This window comes from Syngnathus floridae, chromosome 3, assembly GCF_059516105.1.
Source record: "Syngnathus floridae isolate MCC-2025c chromosome 3, RoL_Sflo_1.0, whole genome shotgun sequence".
Classification (NCBI taxonomy): Eukaryota; Metazoa; Chordata; class Actinopteri; order Syngnathiformes; family Syngnathidae; genus Syngnathus; species Syngnathus floridae.
In genome coordinates this window covers 7302984-7324755 of record NC_142415.1, presented here as the reverse complement: position 1 = coordinate 7324755, position 21772 = coordinate 7302984, and the positions used below count along the sequence as shown (strand labels likewise).

Below are 21772 nucleotides of genomic sequence, written 5' to 3'. Positions count from 1 at the left end.
TAGGGACTGTGTAGTAATAAACCAATAACCTCGTTAGTGTTTACTGATGTTATTTTATGGCCACCAGGTGGTGGTCTTTACCCATAAATGAAAATCTTCCGCCCCCGTCATGTCTTATATGTAGCCTCAAACTATTACATATATGTCAATACTGAATTATCCCGCCAAATTAATATTGTTAATGATTGTTCATATTATCACTGTTAGTTTTTGTACATTTTTAAATACATACAATATGTATATATTTTGTGTGTATTTGTGTGCGTGTGTGTGTGTGTCTGTGTTGTGTGTGCGCGCATGCATGAATGCATGAGTGGTGTCCAATTTTTTCCCAAGTAAAAAAAAAAGGATAAGTACTCAAACGTCTTTCCCCACTTCGTTTTTTTTAATCGCACAATTTGTTCATGTATCGTGGTTGTCTGGGAGATGAACATGTGGTGAGACACATACATTATTGATGGATTCCTACGCGGAGCAGGGGAGGCGGTTGGAGGGAAAATCTACTCTTGCTCATTCGGTTTCCATGGCACCGCCCTTGGGGGCTGCAACTACCAAATAGGGGATTTCTGCCCTTATATGTTTGCGTGTTAATTGTGCGTTTTGATGTTTTTTTTCACATTCAGTTAAAATCATCACAATAAAATCGCACCATGCAGTTACCTGGAAGCAACATATAGAAAACGGCTCAAATTATTTGTAACGTACGGTTACTACGTTATAAACACATGAATAACTGGGGGAAATATGTTTCGGTGTTGAATGGTGATTTTTGGCCTTGTTTATGTTGCACGTGTCCAGATGTTAAGGCTGTCGCTGACCTCGGTGCTGAACACGCTGTCAGATCAACCTGCGCTCAGCACAGGAGACAGCAGAGGCTCACTCCCGCTTTGATTTTATACACGCAACTCTACATCGCTTTCATCTATAATATCAACTTTGTCGCTTTTCCTCTTTCCTTTTCCTATCTGGGTGAGTGTTATCGTTCACTCGTCATCCACTCATTTTGTGGTTTTTGCTGCTCGCTGCTGGCCAGTTGCGCCTCGTGCTCACCAGCTCGCCATCCAGGAGCAGAGTTGGTGCTGGATGAAGGCGCTCACGTCGTCTAATCCAGTTCACTAGCAGATAGTGCTTTTCTTTGAGGAGATTCATCGACAAAGAAGAGCCATCATCTGGATCCTGTCTGAACTGGTCTGCTCTATCACAACTTGGCTCGTTATTCACCGTGTAGCCGCCCGAGTCGGCTCTCCCGCGAAGGAACATGACGTACAAGCAGTAAAAAACAGATTACAACAGCAACGACTGCACGGGCCTGCACATACAGACTGGATATGGAGTCCATCAAGACCAGGGCCACGGCGGGAATGAAGGAGTTGGCGGGGAAGACCCTGGGCCGCATGCACAGGTAAGGAGGCGATGGCTTCTGACTCATCGTACCTGAACGGAGAGCTGAGAAAGTCTTCATGTCATATTTTTATTTGCAATGAAAGATTTAACACACCTGCAAGCCACTGACAAGTCATTTACAACTACAGAGAGAGGCACGCCTCTTGAAGTGAGAGGAATTATGCAATCGAGTGCGTGTGTATGTGCGCGCGCGCGTGCGCGCGTGCTTGATGCCATTTTCAGGGGTCATTCAATTGATACAGGGACACTTGCAGTGTGATGTGGGATATTACTGTAAATCAAGTTGAATTATACCGTATGGCCCACAATGGGTTTAGACATACAAACGTATATATGACTGGCTGAAAAAAATAATAATATAAATATATGAATGACTAAAAAAAAAAAAATCCAGCTTTATTTAGGCACCCCCCTCCAGGCGTGGTATGGATCTTTCATTTTCTTTGCTCGATCGGGAATCATTTCTCATCGCACTCTGCTCGATTATTAACATGCAGCAAAACGTAGTTAATCATAAACAATTGATACGATTTTTGGGGGTATGTGGAATAAACCGACAAATGGGTTCCAGTTAAATACTGTTTATTTTTCTTGCGTTTTAACCATCCAAATACATATATATCCCTTAATTGCACAGAAAAAAAATGCAGCGAAAATATGTGCGTGAGGGGGCGAAAAAAAGAGGGAAGACGTTTGAGGGATACCCACACGTGCGTTGGGAGGTGCTCGGACCGCTGAATGCTAATGAGCATAAAAGTGATGCTGCAATGCGGTACAAGGACATATTTCCATTTTCCCCCTACACTGTGGAGAATGATGAACCTGATGACATTTAATCATCCCGTTATTTTCTTTTAAATTTGAATTCACTGGAGGTGTGTCCTGAGACGCCTAAGGCCTCCCACTTCCACTTCCGTCTATTTTATAAACCAGACATGTGAAACCAGACATTTGCTCCAGAGTAAACCAAAATGAAACATGGCCTCACGTTGGTATTTTTCACACGATCTTCATGCATGTCGGTGCGGTCTTGTCCCGGTGTACTGGACGGGATCTGTACAGGGTGATGGAGAAGCGACAAAAAGGCTCGGAGGTGATCGAGTTGACTGAGGACGGACGGCCACGTGAGGCCGCGGAGAAGAAGCCCCCCTTGTGCGACTGCAACTGCTTCGGCCTGCCGCGCCGCTACATCATCGCCATCATGAGCGGCCTGGGATTCTGCATCTCCTTCGGCATCCGGTGTAACTTGGGCGTGGCCATCGTGGGCATGGTCAACAACAGCACCATTCACCAAAACGGCAAAATAATCATTAAAGAGGTGTGCCCAATACCTAATCGCGTCGAGCTTTAGACAATAGGATAGAACGACTAAAAGCGTGTGACAGCTTTTCGTGACAAATACGGCCCGTGTCTCCAAATGCGTGAAAACGATTTCCCATGTCAAAAAACAATATACAAAACATTAGGAACATCTTATTAAAGAAGCAAATATCAATAGGTCGATTGGGATTAGCATGCATAAGTGACAGACGGCATTTCGCATGAATAATTTTAGGTGAAAGACTTTCTCATTTTTTTTAATTTTAGGCCTATCGAACAAAACATATAAGAAATAAGCAGAATATATATAAATAAAAATATAGGTCTCAGTCATAGTGCTGTATTAAAGGAAAGCCAAGATTTCGTAGTTCAAGCGTTTGTAATGGGAAATTGCTAGGTGACTAATGCAAAGCTTTATGTTTTTTTACTCGAAGATATCAGCCTGCAAATATTCCCTCTGGAAAATATATATTTTTTAAATCATCAAAATGTGTTCTTTATATTTTTTCCGAACGATTTACCAGAAAGCCAAATTCAACTGGGACCCAGAGACGGTGGGAATGATTCACGGATCTTTCTTCTGGGGCTACATAGTGACTCAAATCCCAGGAGGATACATCTCATCCAGGCTGGCTGCAAACAGGTATATGCGGCAGCTCCACGTCACACCCAGCTCCACGTCACCCAACTCAAAAGTGCATTGAATTAAAAAAAAAAAAAAATCTATTCATATTTTTTGTTGTTCCTTAAAACATTTTATCGTTCGCCTATGTGCAGTAGTCTATGAATACATATCCACATACATTCAGTATTTTGTCATATGGGGGGGATTTGATATGCGTTGCAGCGGGGGGGAGGGGGGGGGGGGTCGGTGGGCCATGCATGTTGCGGGCATATAGGCCCCGGTGTCGGGCTTTGTGCCACCTGTTAATGAGCTCCCTAGGGGCCGCGGGCTCTAATCTGCAGGGGCGTGGTGAGGAGACCACCAATGTGTTGTTGGAAAAAGGCCTTTTATGCTCATGCCATGTCTATGTCATTCGTTTATATAAGTCCTTTATATATTAGATTACAAGATTTATAATAATAATAATGATAATAAAATTATATAATGGTATTTTTAACAAATGGAATAGAAAGTGTCCACTTATTATTATTTTTTAATTCAACATTTCGATATTCTCATGCGTGCTCTGCTGCACACAGATGTAATTGCCGCCATGTTGGTCCCGTGCCTGACACAGGAGTCGACCGGATTAGGGTTGCCCCCTCCCGTGTGCTGCAGATGAGGAAGGCGGAGCATGTGACAGAAATGAGAAATAGCTGTTTGCATGTATTTGTGTGTACGTGCGTGAGTGCGCGCGCGCGCGCGTGAGTGTAGTCAGATATACTTACTTTCCTCACGCCTCTAGTTCTCGAATTTCATGTTATTTGTTTATATCACAGACGGGCGCACATTCACTTGGTGTTTTGGATCACATTTCTGAAACGCTTTTGGGGGGCAAGAGCTCCGACTTTGGTTGCTAGGCGACATGGCGATGGGACGTGCCTGTGTTAAATATTTATTTCGATGACGTCTGCTATGCTGCTGAACCATTGGAGGAGAACGATTATCACTCTAATGGAATTACAATTAAATCAGCATTAATGATCTCAACACGTTTGAATATTCACGTTTTTGTTTAATATATTTAAAAATCTGGTTAAAAACAGCTTTATTGGGCACAAACGTTACATTTGAAATAATTGTGAGGGTGATTGATATGATTTGTGTTATTCAAATGCATTTGATCATTTTAGGGTGTTTGGTGCAGCCATTGTGCTAACATCAATACTCAACATGTTCATTCCCTCGGCTGCTCGAGTCCATTATGGTTGTGTCATTTTCGTTAGGATACTACAAGGACTGGTGGAGGTAAGCAGCCATAATTACAAAACCATCTGCACTTTTCCATTATAGGGCTGTATGATGCTTAGCTATTACAGACATTGGCCTTTTTGAATTTTTACACAGCGGAAAAGCAAAGGAGCGTAAAGTGCACTTGATATTCAGCCAGTGGAAATTCGAGATGCGCAATATTGATCGAGTCCACTACAGCTTTGTTGCCTAGAGCCTTCTTTTCCTTGACTGTACTTTCAATACAAGAAAAGCAAATATATATCATTCCATTTATAAGTCTGGTTTTTAGTAAAAAAAAAAAAAAAAAAGAAATACATGACACACGCACAAGAAAATCCAGATTTGTAGATTGCAAGATTGTACGTCTGTGAACAAATTATGTCCAATGCTTTGAGAGTGAGATAATTTTCACATATCATAACCTGCAACATTAAAACGACACAGCTCTACCCCGTATGGTTGGCACGGCTTGTACAAATTAGCATGTGATGAACATGTAGCTACACGGTTGCTTTGCTCAGCAACCACGTTCATTAGCTATCATTTGTTCAGGCTAATTACAAGAATGGAAATGATCATCTTGTTAGTTCTTGTTAACCATGGGTCATAGAAAAGGGCGTGCACTCAGTACTTAATACATATCAAATTGTAGTGGCGCTTGTGTTCGAAGAAGAGCCTTTGCTTGACTTGTATTTCTCAAAAATCTCATTTAGGGAGTCACCTACCCTGCCTGTCATGGCATTTGGAGTAAGTGGGCTCCTCCACTTGAAAGGAGTCGTCTGGCCACCATCTCTTTCTGTGGTAACTATTCAGGCTATTGTCTGCTATGGGAGGATTTTCTATTTAGAATGACCTTATACCTGTGAGCATCTTCTCTATTTTGTCTTGCTTCTTTTCAGGCTCCTATGCTGGCGCTGTGATTGCAATGCCTCTGGCTGGAATACTGGTGCAGTATACAGGATGGTCTTCAGTGTTTTATGTCTATGGTATGGCTAATTACGGCACTGACTATATCTACGTAACAGTAACAAAATATGAAAGATATTCACATTGGGTCCTACAGCTTGCTTACATTTTTATCAAGGCAGGAAAGCATAGAACTGAAAAATATAATCACAAAGGTTGATTATCAGTGCATCCAGTCAAAGTCGAATGGATTTTTAACCAGGCAGACCAAGTATTGATTTCCTCCCCCAATGTTTTGCTGTGCTAATAACTGACCCCCCATCTTTCTCTCTGTACTGGAAACAGATACATAGCTGTCCTGCTGGAGCATTAGTCCCTCAGGCATTTGGAAAGTTCTATCAAGCAATTTGAATAAGCACAGTTAAAATTGGGGTGTAAAAACACATCTTCAGGGATCTTAAAAATCCTGATTCATTTTTTCTTTTTGTGTGTGATGTGTAGGATGCGTTGGCATCTTTTGGTACATGTTCTGGATATTGGTCTCTTATGAGAGCCCTGCTGAACATCCAACCATCACTGATGAGGAGCGCTGCTACATCGAGGAAAGCATCGGAGAGAGTGCCATGTTAATGGGCCCTGCTGAGGTGAGGAGATACATCCCAACAAAGCCAACAACATTATCAGTGAACAGTAATTACTACATCAGTCAATAATTTAGCTTGAGTACATGTCTATTTATTGAAGTGTACTGCTTTGTTCTATATGCCCATATAGTAAAATGAATTGCAGAGAAATATTCTCTTACAGAAATTCAAGACACCCTGGAAGAAGTTCTTCACCTCAATGCCCGTCTATGCAATCATTGTGGCCAACTTCTGCAGGAGCTGGACATTTTACTTGCTACTTATCAGCCAACCTGCATACTTTGAGGAAGTGTTTGGCTTTGAGATAAGCAAGGTAAATCCCTTTCATGCTTGATAGATTGAAATGTTGAGTCTGTGTGAAGTGACCAACACACAAGCAAGTGCTAGTCAAACGTTCAGGAGCACGGAATACTTTGCTCTTGGAATAAATCGAACACTCAATGAGACTTTTGTCTATGAACTGCAGAAATTGCATAACAAGGCCACAAACGATGGCAATAATCCAGACAACAGGACTGAAAAAATCGGCAATGACGGACTAACAAACTGTGTATTCTAATTAGTTACGCTTTGTAGATGTGTGATTTGGAACAAGTACAAGGGGCGGGAAGGCAGAAAAGTGAGGAGGTTTATCTTTTATTTTTATGCCTTCATAAAGTTGAATACAACTGAAGTGTAGCTCAACTTCAGTACCATCCGGAAAATTATTTAGGTATCAAAATACCACCATAATGACCAATTTCAAACTACAGTAGCACAGTTGACCCAAGTATTAATCTAAAACAAGACAGTTAACTTATGCCTAAAACATGTATTTAATATTGTAAGTAGAGGTGCAACAATTAATCAACAACTATGATTAAATTATCGATAATGATTTTTTATAATTGATTGTTTGGATACACTTTTTAATTAAAAGTATCCAAAATTCTCATAATTTCAGCCTGTCAACAGTAAATCTATCATCCTCACGAGAGAAAACTGATTATTTTTTTTGTGTCAAATAAAAATAAATATTAGCTCAATAAAACATAGCTCAATATTATTGCCTATTTTATAACAAGTTACAGACCAAATTATTAACTGAATCATAATTGTTTCATTTTGAAATACTGTCCTATTTTTAATAAAGGGATGGAAATAAAAACATGTTTTTAATATGATACATCAATAAATCTTCAAAAGACAGATTAATTGTTAGGTTGTGAGCCCCAACAACTTTATGAAATTTGAACATTTGTAGTGGGCTTAAACCTTGAAAAATGTCAAATTAAGATACTCAAATGATGGTATTAAACAGAATTGTGCTAAGGTGCAGAGAAGCGGGGTTGGCGTTCTCTCAAAAAGGATTTTATTTACAGGAACAGAAAGGCAAATAACTTAACGAGATACATGTTGACCACAGGGACACAAGGCAAACAAAGTAAGATCTAAATCAAAACCGAATCAAAAATAGATTGACATATTGTACATTTGCTTTTTCAATGCACCTAAATACATTTTTGTGATAAAAAAGTTCAATACAACAGACTTGACAGTGATTGTTTTGCTTACCAGTAGAGGGAGACATTGTACCGTTGGTGGCGTATGTAAAATACTTCGAGAATCATTACAAATGTTTCTAAACAAGTAAGGGGTTAGCGTTTAATACGAAAAAGAAAATCTAATCATGACTCAAGACAAACTAACTACTGATGAGATAGTGATAAAGTAAGATTAATAAATTCGAGCTTTTGTCACATAAACATTTTCCTCACATGTAGTTTGTCAGAGCCAAAAGCTTGTAGGAATGATTGGTTTACATTTATTATTCCTTGTGGCCGTAGGTTGGTATACTGTCTGCGCTGCCCCATTTGGTGATGACCATTATTGTGCCCTTTGGCGGCCAGCTGGCCGACTACCTGCGCAGCAAGAACATCCTGTCAACAACCACAGTCAGAAAAATCATGAACTGCGGAGGTGAGAAGTCTTGGCTGAGGGCCCAGTATCAATTTTCACACCTCTTTTTGCACAACTAAAGGGTGTGACTGTCGTAACGTTGGATACACACTGTTCCTTTTTTGCTTTGGCGGTCAGTGTGCTGGTGCGATGCTCAATACTTGCGGTCGGTGATTGTCATTGAACGTTGATTTCATTTCCGCCCCTTATGTAATTGAGAGAAAATCGTCACGCTCGCTTAATTCAATTGGCATCATGATGGGCAACAGCCTGCGGGCTTTGGGGGCTTTCATGTGCCATTGTATGAAGCCTGCTGTTCCTCTTTGATAGGATTTGGCATGGAGGCTACGCTGCTACTCGTGGTAGGATACTCTCACAGCAAAGGCGTGGCCATCTCCTTCCTGGTGTTGGCAGTTGGCTTCAGTGGATTTGCTATATCAGGTTAGTAGATGTGAATATTACATGAAGGATATGCCAGTAGGAATGTCCTGAAATTTTGTCGAAAATTCTTCCACGGGAATTAGAAACCAAAGGGGGGATCACATACAAAATACACAGAATGAACTACTGTCCCGCGTAATTCAATTTCTTCACTGCTGCTAGCTTCAATCACAATAATAAACATTTTGTTAAATTGATACCAAAATAGGCCCATGTTTGCTTGAAAAATACTGAAAACTGTTAAATATTCTGTTATTTAGATATAATTATATGAACAGATGCACTGTAAGCACAGGTTATGTTGCATAAATTTGGGTCCTCTGTCTGGACAACCCACAGCTGTAATTTGTGGTCGGCCTGGAAATGTTACGGGAGCCGAAATCTATCAGTTGTGGCAGACGTGTCACTAAAATAAAATTTTAATATATGTAATTTCTTTATATCAACTAACCCACAGTTTACTGCAGTGAAGCTGGGTAGCTCTACCAGTCAAAAATTAAGAGTGTTTTAAAAATTTGACACTGCTACTATATGACAGCACTGTTTATTCTTGTGGTGTCTGGATATAGTTTACAATAGGACAACCTGATTACTTTCTGTAGTGGTCTACATTTGATGGCATCTTTGAAAGAATTTGCCATTTCTTTGAAATAAGTCATACCTTTTGGTATTATTTCAAATCCCAATGTGTATTTGTAGCAATTTGCTGAGAGGATTGCAAAAAAGATGTTGAATTTGCATCCACAACAGGCCCTCTATCCATGTGCAACTGCAATTGCTGCATTTCATTTTTTGGTGTTGTTGCTGCCAAATCAGCTCATTAATAACTGTTTATAATAGTTAGAGAGCAAAGCAAGGTTTTTGCCTGCATGCAAAATGTGACTGACTGCCTGTTGTTCCTGAGCTTTCTCCTGGAGTGTTAAATAATTCACAGCCAATGGTCTCAAGAGATTTGTCAGGCAGACAGATTGGAGCAGCCACTCAGAGTGGGGGAGCGGGTAGAAACATGGCGACTTATAGCCTGTTTCTCCACTGGTAGTCTATCTTTTTCCAGACACCTCTGTCACTCATTCTGTTTCTTTATGCCTTACAATATCTCCCTCTATTCGATTTTATAATCAGGTTTTAAAGACTCGTCATGAATTCGACACAAATCCACCCCAATGACTCCTTCACATTCTATTTTCAGGCTTCAATGTCAACCACTTGGATATCGCGCCCCGTTATGCCAGTATCCTCATGGGCATCTCTAACGGAGTGGGTACCCTGTCTGGGATGGTGTGTCCACTTATTGTTGGTGCCATGACGAAACACAAGGTAAACGAGCTTTCATCTCATGCCTAAAATAACCCCCCAAAAAACAAAATAACACCATACAAACTTAATCTAATCACGCGTCGGTTTATGATCTGACAAAATACTTTGCTACAGTGACAGCTGTTGCGAAAGTGTGATATAAGTAATCATATATTGTATTATACAGTACCACATATCGATCCAATCTTGACAAACTCCTGCCCCACTCATCAAAGATTAATTGAAATTGTCTGTAATCTACAAAAACATTGTATAAAAGCATACAACTGTCAATGCATAAGGTAGTTTCCAATCAATATGATTTATGAATGACATAACAAACACGGACAATATCCAGATTCCTGGCAGATTGAAGGCAGAAGGAGTTTTGCTAGTCGAGCCTGACTTGCTGTGACCAATCAATTTGAAGACACTGACAAACTTTAATAAAAGAGACTGTTGATGTGGGGTATACAATAGTTGTCATAATTTAATTATAGGATGTCGTCCACTTGACATGTTTGTATTTTTGTATTAGTTGCATGCAAGTAATAATAAATATGTACGAGAAGTCCAGTTTTTTAGTCAGAAGATACTTGGACATCCATGCAGGCGGGTTAAGGCAGCTCAAGGGTCCTCACGGGTCCAGATTCGGGGTAAGAGAGGAGGGATGGAGATCCAAGTGAGTAGTGTGGGAAAGCCGCGTCTGGGACATGTTGTAGTACATGAGACCGAATAAAAGGAAAAGGACGTTACAACACTCTCAAGTTTCTTCATCCAACCCGGCCGTGCGCTACATTGATATAGTTGAAGTTACATTGGCCAAGGGCCTTAATTGGACAAAGTAAAATTTCAAACCTATAACCTGAATGGACAAAACAACATGCACAGACACATACTGGAAGCAGTGTGGCCAAGAAAAATGCTTCAAAATGGAGAAAATAATAGAACAAAAATGATCATTAAGGTTGTAGATGTAGGTTAGTTACATATCAGAGACGGTCTTTCTGGCTCTGGCTGACCACCATTAATATTTGTAATTATTAATGTTTAGGAATTCTCACTGGCGGGGTTCTACTTGTTATGAATTCAATATAAACATTGTTCTCTCCTCCTTTGCTCACTTCAGACCAGAGAAGAGTGGCAGTACGTGTTCCTGATTGCCTCCATGGTGCACTATGGGGGCGTGGTGTTCTATGGGATCTTTGCATCGGGAGAAAAACAGCCCTGGGCCGACCCCGAGCTCACCAGCGAAGAGAAGTGCGGCTTCATCGACGAGGACGAGCTGGCGGAGGAGACGGGTGACATCACACAGAGTTACGGTGCTTACGGTGGGCCCGCCAAGTCGTACGGTGCCACCACGCAGGTGAACGGAGGCTGGGCCGCCAGCTGGGAGAAGACGGAGGAGTATGTGCAAGAAGAGTCTCAGGGAGGAGGCTATGGTTACGGGCAGCAGCAGGAGGGATATTCTTAGACCAAACACAATGATACATGCGTAGACCTCTCGGGTATGTGTCAATATAGTCAAAAATAATATCATCAAATAAGAAAGATAAAAAAATCAAAGTAAAAAAGAAATCCCGATCCATTGTTGTTGTTTGCACAAGTAAAATGTATCAATGAAAATCTACTAAATATGTATTTCAATCAAAAGATGTTGAGCACATATCAAATTGGCAACCTGTAAATGTATTATAATGCATATTGATGATAGATATAATTATCTGGAGTGAAATTGTGTTTTGATGTAGAAATTCTCATCCCATCAGCAGAGGCCTCTAAAAGAAAAACATGCAGAAGCCTGTAGTAGGAGATCCCTCATTAATCACATGACTTGGTTCTGGATCGAATACCACAAACTACAATCCAGACACAAAGATCTCGAAACTTGTCACTGCACAGCTTTGTAAACAGAAACTGACCACCGTCAATATTGATTGTATCGCATCATTATTAAGAGCACATTTTTTTTTTTGTTCTTGTGTAGACATTTGACACGTGACATAGTAACTTGTGATTGGTAACTGGACATTAAGGTTTGTCTCTTTTTGATGTTGATGCGCTGTGTGCTCCATTTTGTATCATGGTACCCCTGTGTGATGTTAGCAACCCCACCCGTGTAGTGCAACAAGTGGCATTTCAATATCGCAAAAGATTGGTCGTCAAATATGCACACGTCAGATCATCACCAATGCAGAGGTGTTAACAGCATTTTTTTTAGTGGAAGAATATTCAGTGTGAGATTTAATCAGAGGGTTGGTGCAATGCAAAGACAAATTAGCCTGTTTGTCTCAGAATATAAAAACATTCGAGTAGCACAACTAGAAAATGCACATAATTTAAGCACATTATAGCTAACAGAAAGATGTTATATGACAAAAGATGACGTGAACATTCCCAAGAGTATATGGATGTTTACCTTTCCTGATATTTAGAACAAAGTCCAACTATTAAATACCAGTAAAATCATGATTTTCCATCCAGAAAATGGCCTTTTGACTATTTGTAAATACAGAGATCACAAATCCTATTTATTGGCCTATTACATGTGCACATAGTGTAACAGATAAAGAATGGGTCAACACATTCCATTTTAGAATTGCTCCAGGGGCCAAAGTTCACTCTCAGTGAGGGCCATTCATCAGCACTTCCCAATATAAATGTGTGTGAATGAGTATTTATGCATGAGACTTTGTGGTGAAACTTTCCTTTTGCTCACCCTCCCCTTTCGAATGACTATGCTTGTGTCTCAGAAACTGTTACTGATATTTCCATTTCTTCGCACAATTAACCAAAGGTGAAGAGCAAAAATTGGTTTTGCAAGAAAATTACATTTTCTAAGCGAGCAAAGACCATCAGCAACAAGGTTGCAGTCTGGACCACCAGTGTGCAAGTGGCACCAAACATGTCTCTATACTGTACAAAGCAATAAATCCATAGTAACAGTTCTGGTCCAACTCTAAAAGTCACCATTACTCAACAACAGGTTGTACTGTGTGCATTTCTTCAAAATGTTTGTTTCTAGTTTGTGATAATCGATGTAAAAAATTACAGACAGTTGTAAATAAATATATAAATAAATAAATGCTAGCATTGGGCCGAAACCTTCTAACTCCCAAATTTTCCCCAAAATGGTCAAGTTTGGTCCAATCACCAGCTTTGCATCGTGAATAAGAGCAAGGCACTTTCAACACTTTAGATTAAACAATACTTTGTAAAAAATAGCACCCACACATATGAATTGACCAATATTAGATATTTAAGAAAAAATATCAAATTCGCCCAAATGTGACTTGTGAGGTTTTGGCCTGACACCAGCAATATATTATATTAAAAGATGCTATAGTAATCGATAGTATATCACACAATATTTAGACTGCCGCAAATATCTTTGACAACATCTAAAAGCAAAGTGTTTGGGATGGTTTTTCTCACCAGATGAGAAGGATAAACTTGGCTCTGTAAACAACGGCTGCTCTATTAACGTCATGTTGTTCCGTTCTCGTTGTGCTTGTTGTATGTTTTTGTGTCCCTTCTCCTCTTGTCCATCCTCTTTCTCTCACACACACAATTAAATTTTTAGTTTGATCACATTGTTCATCAAGTGGCTCGACCCCTGTTTCCCTTCTGAACCTCTATGTATCATTTGCATATTTTTCTTGTGTTATTTCCAGATTTCACTGTCCAAACAATCAGTGACGCAAATAGACAATATCTGATTCTGTATTTTCCAAAAAGACAATTGTGCAACATAAAGTAGTTTCCTGTTTTTGTGCCTCTGAAGTTGAAGTGTAATTATTTGCCTTCTGTTGCTGTGTAAACTGAGAGTTTTGTTGGTGTCAAAAGAAAATACTCTAAAACGTTTTTTTTTAAAAAAAACAACAGCAAAGCAAAAAACAATCTCTGTGTCCTTTGTTTGTTTTGCAACCTGATACTAGTCATAATTGCAAAGAATGTGCCAATGTGCAACGTTGCCAATGTCACAATTGGCCAGCACTGATAAAAATTTGACATGGAATACTCCAATATGATCTTACGATGCGATTCCAGTGTTCTTCCATAAACATAAAACAAATCAATTATTCTTTTCAAATTTGCTGGACCTAAGCTGTATAGATCTGACAATAAACATTGACTGGTCCCTTGCTTGGGCTTAAATGTTCTTCCCAGGGTATCACGGTGGTTTCTTCAGATGCTCTTCAGGTAAAGAATTTCCTTTAAACTCTGAGAAGTCAAACGTTTGACAAGATTATATGGCCCTGGTTATTTTTAAGTTCAGGCCCAGCCTGGTCAAATCAATGTGATGGAAAAGAGTCGTAAAGCATGTTGGAGCTGACGCAGGCTTGCTACACTTGTGAAGGCATAAGATGTGCTCAGCTAATGGCCACCCTTCTTCCCTGCTGGTGGTGAGATCAATAGTGACGTGGTGGACAGGACCTATTGACAGCTCTAACGTCTTAATGGAGATGAAAGGGAGGAAGAGTGCTTATTGAGCTATTTGGGAGTGTTATGTCGATTGAGGAGACCTCTACCAACGGAAGCAGAGAAGACCAACCAACAATGGTGTGGTGAACCTGTTTAAGAATACATTACTTCAATTATTTTTTTGAACATTTAACAATGAAAGGTAGTTCTCACTAAGATGTGACAATTTAGTTAGACAAAGAATCGGGAGTGGTTTTCATGGAAAATCGTGACAAGTTCTGACATCATTTTACACAAGGATGTTGGACTAAAAAAAAAATAAGAGAAAAGAGAGACGCTCTTAATTTAAACATTACAGGTCAAATGAGGCACCCTTCAAAACATGTAAGATTGGTGGTCGAAAATCAACCGTAACATTAACACCAACGTTGATATTAACATCTATGTATGGTCGACATTAAAAAAGAATGCCCCGTGTGCACTGTCTCCAGTTCACTGGTTTTGTTAATTTGACAAGCTCCATAGACGTGTCACCAGCCTCACCAAATGTTATTTTCTCAGAGTCAACCAACCAGAACTGACGACCTGTCCCAGTGCAAGTGAGGGAGGTGACCCATAACCTTGTGTGACCATCAATCCGCTTATTACATAAAACATGCCACTCCCCTCTGCTCCATTGACCACCCCCACCATCTGTGGTTAATAGAGGTTAAAAAAAGAAAAAAAAGAACGCACAGTCTTGCAGTTCGTGTATGGATACACGTGTGGAAAGACGTCACCGACAAGTTTACAGACGTCACCGATTCTTTGAACGTTCACTTGACATTTAAATGTTTTCATTTGCTTCGAACAGGCAAATATAGCGCGTGGGCGCACCAGCATGGATTCTAAATTGAATGCTGGTGTGCACATATGCTCAGCGTCTTAAATGGCTGTTCAGTGTGGGTGGAGGCAGGTGTTGCCATAGCCTCGAGGGACATCCAATGTATGTGTGCGGGTGGAAAAGTGGACGCCAAAATCACTCTTTAATGACTGCGAGGCTGTGCTTGTGACGTGTGAAAGCCCCTGAGAGCCAACGCAGCTCGTAAATAAGCTCTTGATTTGCACACTGTGCTTCCAGCAAGATTTGCTGGATGATGAAAAAGTCTAGAGATGATATTGAGTCAGATGCAATCCAAGAAAATGAACTACGTGTAAACAAATGCATGGCATCATTCCAATTCAAAATATTTAGAGCGATCTAAGTTGAAATTATTTTCAATTTGTTCAACCTGAGAAGTGATATATTGTTTTAACAACAGTTAACAACAGAACTTGTGATGCCGCGCCTCCTCCTCACAGTTGTCCTCTAGCACGTGTGCTGTCCATGGTGCTGAACAAACTGCTTCACACAACCTTGCAGGGGTGAAAGCTTTGAATAGACATGGTGTGTGTGTGTGTTGGGTGGAATAAAAATAATAAAATACAACAGAGATCACAGTATTAATGCAATTCTATGTGTTACATTTCTATGTGCTGGTTGGTTAATGCTGAGAAAAGAAGGCGTGAATCGTCAGTGATAGGCTCTGAAAGTGACGACATGATCCTCCAGCACGAGTCAGGAAGCATGATTAGATGCACATGCCAGCCTTCAGCAGTAACACCAGAGCTGATATATTTAGCAGCCCCTCCCCTCACCCTCTTCCCCCTTCCTCCACCTTGTCAGAAAGTGCGTCATATGCTCGTCAGCAAGGAGCCTCTGGGGTGAGTTACTCTAAAATTAGCAAGAAAGAAACTCTCCTCTTTTACTCTCCTTTTTTCTCAACACGTGCTCCCTCACAACAATGAGATGAAAGATTTTGTGCTGACCCCTGAGTTGTTTGGAGAAGCATTTTGTGCACTTTTGTTCATGCAGCGCTGCCCCTTACTTTTGAACGGGCTGCATTTGCATTTGCAGACAGAGGTGCTTTGTTTGTTGCCAATTCTGTACACAAACATGCTGCAGCATCCGTCACAGGGTTCCTGCATAATTCAGAGACTAACAAATATTTGAGAGACCCTGACTTTCATTGCTGAAAATTGATAATCCACTGAATTGTTTTTTAAATGTTGCTCTATTTTATGCAGCTAAAAAAGAGAGGTTTTGTTTTCTTCATTGTGGTAACAGTTAGCATTGCTATTAATCTTGCTTTTCAATCAGCCATTCAACTTGTACTGCGTATCCACATCATACAGTAGAAACCTGTATGAATGGGAAAAACACTTTTAGGTAGAAGACAAAATTTCTCTCTCTCTCTCTCTCTCTCTCTCCCTCTCTGTCTCTGTCTCTGTCTCTGTCTCTGTCTCTGTCTCTGTCTCTGTCTCTGTCTCTGTCTCTGTCTCTGTCTCTGCCTCTGTCTCTGTCTCTGTCTCTGTCTCTCTCAGAAGGAGACAAATAGTGCGGGTAAAAAGGAGACTCAATCAATTGATCAGATCCTAAATCAGTGAACAAAAATTTTGTATTTTTAAGAAAAAGAAGCAGGGAATTACTTCACCTCTTGACAAGATGATGTATGAAAGATTGCCTTTTAATGGCATGTCACCAGATGGGTACGTGTGTGTGTGTGTGTGTGTGTGTGTGTGTGTGTGTGTGTGTGTGTGTGTGTGTGTGTGTGTGTGCGCGCATGTGCGCATGTGTAAGGGGGAGGGGAGGGGGTGTTTAATACCAAAAAGAAAGAACACAGGAATCAGGCCTCCTTTTGTCCTCTTGTGATGGCCTCGCAGTAGGGTGACGCATAGACATAATAATGCACACGCACACATGCACTCCAAATCTCATTAAAAGTGAAAGGGTGAGAAGCTTTTCTGTCAAATGGAAGAAGGAGGCAACAGCGAATAAAGCTACCATACTTTTGAGTAACACTTGAACCGTTTTGCATCGGAAATATGTAAATGACAGGTAATGCTCTTGTTAAAAAAAAGAAAAGAAATAAAAGTGAAATAGATGTAAAATAATAGCGATTCTATACACACAAAAACTGATATTTTGGTCTTTTTTTGTTGGTCTATTAAATAAAGTGAGCATGTTTTGCTGCTCAGTGCACATGCCTCCCCGCGGTAAAACAATTTTCTTTGAACGGCACTTCCATTAGATAATGACAAGCCTGGTTATTATATAAAACTGTTTTATTGTCCTGTAGTTACCATAATTGCTAGTGTGCGTGGAAGCACACCAAGCCCCTTTTATACCCCCCAATTTAGCCATAAGCGTTAGGAATTGCTTTCTAATAACAGGAAATTGCACTTCAAAATAGTTGAACGGAAAGAAAAAAAATACACACAGATGACTGCACTACCACTTTGACCTTCATAATACCTATGCAGGAAAATGGATTTTTGATTTGTGTTATTGTGGTGATAAAATATTGATGAACTGCACCTTTAAGAGCAGAAGCTGTAAGAGGCGAAACACCTTATGGTTGAGTGTAGAGATAGAACGGTGACAGAAATACACAAAAAGGTTGCAATGTAAATTCAAATTAAGACCTAGACATATTTACTCTTTGTGATACTTTGTGTATTTATTCTAGATTCACAAAATAAATGACAAAATAATAGTGTTCCAGCAGAAACATTTCTGTGTTGAGTTCTTTCGGGATGAAAATCAATGAACAAATGAGTACTATTGTGAATGTGATGATAGGCTCGGATAAGATCACTGACTCTCTTTCAACACATCAGCGTCCTTTGTTAGCGGCTCCTCCGCTCGGCCCGCGCCCTCCCTCGTGCTGTCCCTCGCATGCGGGGCGACTGCTGCATGGTGACTCACACACTGCAGAGAAGCTACATCTCAATGATGGATTGCATGAGTCACACACTGTCCGTTTTGCAAACTTTCTTTTTCCTGTTCTACTAAAGATTCAAAGCTGCTGCCATCATCCATCTCTTATCCTCCTTGGCATGTTTTCCACCCAGAACTAAACAAACAAGCAACAGAAAGTTGTTTTATTCCCCTATTTTCATTGTCTAGCTGTCATTTAATTTCTGCCTAGTGCCTGTATTACGTCTCAAATTGTTTGAACCCAGTGAGAAAACATTATGGAAAGTTGGTATAAGACATACAAACACAACCTCTTTTATAGCACATCACCTGCAGCTCAGATTTTGGAAAAATATATAATATAATAATATATAATATAATATATAAAAATGAAATAAAAATAACATTTTGCCATAGACATTTTTTGCCTTTATAAGTGATGTTTTTTTTCCCCCACTTTGATCCTCATAATTATGGAATCCAGTCACGAATAGAATAGAATAGAATAGAATAGAATAGAATAGAATAGAATAGAATAGAATAGAATAGAATAGAATAGAATAGAATAAATGTGTCCAGGGAAAGGTCAGGGAATTATAAAAGTAAATGTTCAGTAAATTATCATTCTTACCTTGGACACGTTTGAAAAATTAACAGTTTGATGGTGCACAGCTAATGTAAAGATCTGCTTTATTTTCAAAGGATAAGTGGACCTGCATCAAATTATTCTTATACTCAAACACGTCATCTTTATGTTGTTTCAGTTTTACATGTGTATAATAAAAAGGGCCAATCCTTGAATATTTCTTTTGCGTTCATCTTTTGTCTGCCATTCTAAAACATCCATGAGTTGCTATGGTGACTGGTGCAGGGATGAAGTGGGATGAAGAGAACTGTGGTTGTCAAGAAACAACATGGGGTTCAAGGTTCAGAGCCCCCCCCCCCCACACACACACACACACACACTCCTCTTTGTATCACCATCATCCCAGCAATATTCAAAGCTTGAATACAATGTGAGCCAAACCCAGACTGATCATGGATTTATGTTCATTCACGTGGACCAGCCTTACCCGCAGAGTGTACAATGATGGCTGCCACAAAGACTTCTCATCATTTGGCAGTGAGGTTGTGATCCTTCACGTGCTGACAGGGGTTAAGCGACTGGACGGTGATAACACAGACATCTGAGGCACTCTATCACTTGGTAATTACATTACACTGCTACTTCATTGCTTTCACCCGCTCCTGGTAATCTTGTTAAAATCCGGTGATTGGAATCACGGTGACACAGAGACAAATGGCCCACGGAGCCGAGCCTTCCTCATCTGACTGATGCTTTTGAAGCACATCAAGCTTTTGTTGGGTTGCCATGGAGCTGCATAGGCATACAGGTACAGAAAGGAACCTTAAAATGCAGGTATGCCCTTGAGCTGGCGTTCAAAGCCATCTGACATTTGCATACATTTAGACGTGTCGGATTTCATTCTAGGCAGATTTGCTTTTCTGTTTTGCTTCTGACGCTAGATGAATAAAATGATAACACAATGGCGCTACCCTCGCCATTAAAAGTAGACAGCTCCTCCTTATCCCCCCGTCTACTCCTCCCCCCTTTTTTTCACAAGAAAAAAACAAAAATTGACAACCACGAGCACAAGTAGCTATGCTGCTCTCTGGTGGACAAAAATTGACACTGCATTACAAATAATTATGCCATGGGATTATTTTCGATATATTTGCTGGAAAAAGAGAATGCGCAAAAACGTCCAAAGAAATTATTTTTGCTTGGGGGTGGCATCAGTGGTAGTGTGCACTTTTTAATGCGTCTGATTTGGCTTTGGTGCAACATTTGGGTGCTCCATGTGGCAGGCATCTTAATTAAAGAAAAAGTCTAGCCTGCAGCGACTGACCCCCTGCCACGGCCAGCCTGAGCCGATGTAGCCAGCATCCATTAGTCATGTGTGGAAGTAGCTGACATATTATTAGCTGGTCTTTTATATGAACGCCTCGCAGCCACTCGCCCACATGGCAGTAGGTTTAATAATCTGCAGGAGAGATCAGTGGTAATTAAAATGACGCAAAAGACAAAGGACGCAATGAGTTAAATTCCTTGGAGGGGAAGCGTGGCAACGAGATTTTCTCATACGCAATATTACAGTCACTTGGTAATGAAGAATGCACATCATTAAATGTACGTCTTGCTAAGGCTTTGTGTTGCAAGAAGCGATTCACAGTTTTTAATTTATGACAAAAAGTACTTTTCATGGTATAATAATAATAATAATAATAATAATAATAATAATAATAATAATAATAATAATAATAATAATAATAAATATTTCAAATACATACAATTGTACCATTTCTGAGCTTCCTTAAATATGCTTGGAACCCCTAGGGTACCGTTGGATATTTCTAATTTTGGGGGGATTTGTTAAACCACACCTCCGTTTGTGTGTGTGTGTGTGTGTGTGTGTGTGTGTGTGTCTGTGTGTGTGTGTGTGTGTGTGTGCGCGCGTGTGTGCGTGTGTGTGTGTACGTGTGTATACGTGTAGATGTGTGTGTGTATATATATATATATATATATTCAATGAAATGAGAGCAGCTCATCCAACCTCACAATGCTATCAGATTTAATCTGACAGAAAGATAAAACACTTGTGAGTCTCTAATAAGTGTGTCCCCCATCTGATAGGCCTCGGGTCCTCTTGACCCATGGGACCAATTTGAGTGGTATACAGCACATGGTGCCTCGTGCAGCATTATTGATCCCCCACCACTAGTGTAGTGGGGGCAAAGAGGGGCTCTGTTGTCTTGGCAACCTGTAATGCCATCTGTCATGTGTGTGCTGATCATCATTATGTGGCTGAGACATTGTTTTAATTGAATAATTTCTTCACGGAGAGACCAACTGCTTACAGAGGGCCATTTCCCAATTTATGTGGAACGGGAAGATTTATATTTTGAATTAAAGTAATCAAGGAACATTTTGTTTGGAGGCAGAAGTAAATTGTAACTGCAAAAGCAATCGAAAAAGAAAATCATAAACAGAAAAATTATCCAGTGTATATATAATGACTTTCACCACCAGGGTTATTGGATCAAAAATGAATTCAATGAATTCCTGCTTCTGTTCTTTATGGTCTGCTGCATGAATTCAAAACTTATTTTTGGGTACAACACTTTTAAATTGTAAAAGTAACAGTTTCAAATCATTTCTACATGTTCCATCTCATATTCAGCAGCATCTTGAGTTTGTTGTGTGAAAAATGCTCATTGATCTGGAAGTCGCCAAGTGTTTTCCATGTGGGTTGAAGGACATCCAAACAAAAATTCATTCATATTCATAACAGTGCTGCTCTGCATTCAGATTAGCAGAAGGAGAAGCACTTCAGGAGGACGGGGTTTTGAGAGGTGGGGGGGCGACCTCTCCCTAAGGACAGGGGCTGCAAATGAACCAGCAGTCACACCTGAGCTACAGAGCACAAAAAGAATCCCGCACACTTGTAGCTGGTATAAGTACATCTCATCCTAATCAATTAGAATATCTTGGAAACGTTTGTTTATTGTTTTCAAAATGAAATTAAAAAACTTTTTTAAAGAAGGCTGAGTCCCATCTTATTTCCATCGCAATTAATTATGCATTATTACTGACTGGGCTATGATGTGGGTGGACTTCAACAAAGTTACCTGAGGATCTCATCTCTTCTGTGATGTCATCCT

At 40.1% G+C, this 21772-nt stretch overlaps 1 protein-coding gene across 1 annotated transcript; it reads left to right on the top strand.

Moving 5' to 3' along the window:
• The first annotated feature begins 603 nt into the window (after positions 1-603).
• On the top strand, positions 604-13992 carry slc17a6b (solute carrier family 17 member 6b). The gene is made up of 12 exons (XM_088371707.1): positions 604-1402; positions 2467-2722; positions 3249-3367; positions 4522-4636; positions 5335-5422; positions 5521-5607; positions 6029-6171; positions 6335-6484; positions 7998-8130; positions 8440-8550; positions 9740-9867; positions 10976-13992. Exons 1-12 carry the CDS (start codon positions 1329-1331, stop codon positions 11318-11320), a joined length of 1749 nt encoding a protein of 582 aa, XP_088227833.1. The 5' UTR covers positions 604-1328; the 3' UTR covers positions 11321-13992.
• The last annotated feature ends 7780 nt before the right edge of the window (positions 13993-21772 follow it).